Consider the following 1,092-nt stretch of genomic DNA (forward strand, 5'->3'; position numbering starts at 1 on the left):
TGTAACAAAACGGGAAGCCTGTGCTGAGATGACTTAATCTTTCTTAGGTCTTAAGCTTTAACTGAATGCCTACTCTGTGACAGGCACATAGTAGGTTGACAGGTGGATTCGAAAGCTGGTCCAGGTCTGACGTGGTTACTACAGACCGACAGCAGTAAAGAGGCCCCAGGACTCTAGGCTGCCTGACAGGGAGGGTGTGAGGCAGCTCTACGGATTCTTATGCTACCGTTAAGGCCAAAGAGAAGTGACAGGGACCTTCGTGCTGAAGTTAGGCGTCAGATAGACTTTACCCCAAAATGACCTTCCACGACAGACCACACAAGCAGAAGCGCTTATCCCAAAATGACTTCAGAAGGGAGGAGGCTTCAAACGTGTACTCCTGATGTTCTGCATTATCCAAATGCATGACTATCTTAACAACTCTATCACATTTCTTAGTTTTAGCTCAGTTTACCTGAAGAACAAAATTTTACCTTCAACATATACATATAGCAAGATAAAAACCACCCATCATAGTATTTACCCAAGTACAGAACCCGGATTCCACAATGATTTTTATATCGTCGTCTCGATTATACGTTGCAATTTGCTGTGAGGTAATGGTGCCAGCTGAGTGGACGTTTGCTGAGGGCAGAAATCACCAAGTGACACACTTCCACGAGGGTCTGGGGCTTTCTGATTTACAACAAACTCACTTAAGAGGCACTACTGTTTCGATCATTAGAGAGTGGTTTGGAAACTGCCAGAAGGTCAAACCTGCCCGCCCGACGGTGGCAGTCTACACGGAGGGCGCCGGGAAGCCCGGCGAGATGACTGACCTGTTTGGCACTTCGCTCAAAGACCACGTACTGCTGGCACTGGTCTAGCCGTCTCTTTCGCATGGTCCAGTAATGTAATACCCTGTTCTCCCGCTGGAAGAGTTCATTCAAGATATCTGAGAGGACAGAGAGAAAGACGTATGTTGGCGTTTGCAACCGGTGAAAATCCCATTCGTTTCTACTTAAAGGCTTTTTATATAAATGCCACTGCAAGACAGACTATTAAAGGAAGAAGCCACACTGCTGCTTGCTCAGTGTTCTCCACGAACACGTC

The 1,092-nt window shown here is 46.7% G+C and overlaps 1 protein-coding gene across 1 annotated transcript in view; it reads right to left on the minus strand.

Annotated features, from left to right (window-relative positions):
• The window catches only part of LOC111735000 (triple functional domain protein-like), a 4,322-nt gene extending 3,346 nt beyond the window's left edge, over positions 1 to 976 (minus strand). The window contains exon 1 of the mRNA XM_023526844.1: positions 819 to 976. Coding sequence (XP_023382612.1) covers positions 819 to 881 — 63 coding nt within the window. The 5' untranslated portion in view covers positions 882 to 976. The remainder of the gene's footprint in view (positions 1 to 818) is intronic.
• Between the last annotated feature and the right edge of the window lie 116 nt (positions 977 to 1,092).

This window comes from Pteropus vampyrus, unplaced genomic scaffold (genome assembly GCF_000151845.1).
Source record: "Pteropus vampyrus isolate Shadow unplaced genomic scaffold, Pvam_2.0 Scaffold11324, whole genome shotgun sequence".
Classification (NCBI taxonomy): domain Eukaryota; kingdom Metazoa; phylum Chordata; class Mammalia; order Chiroptera; family Pteropodidae; genus Pteropus; species Pteropus vampyrus.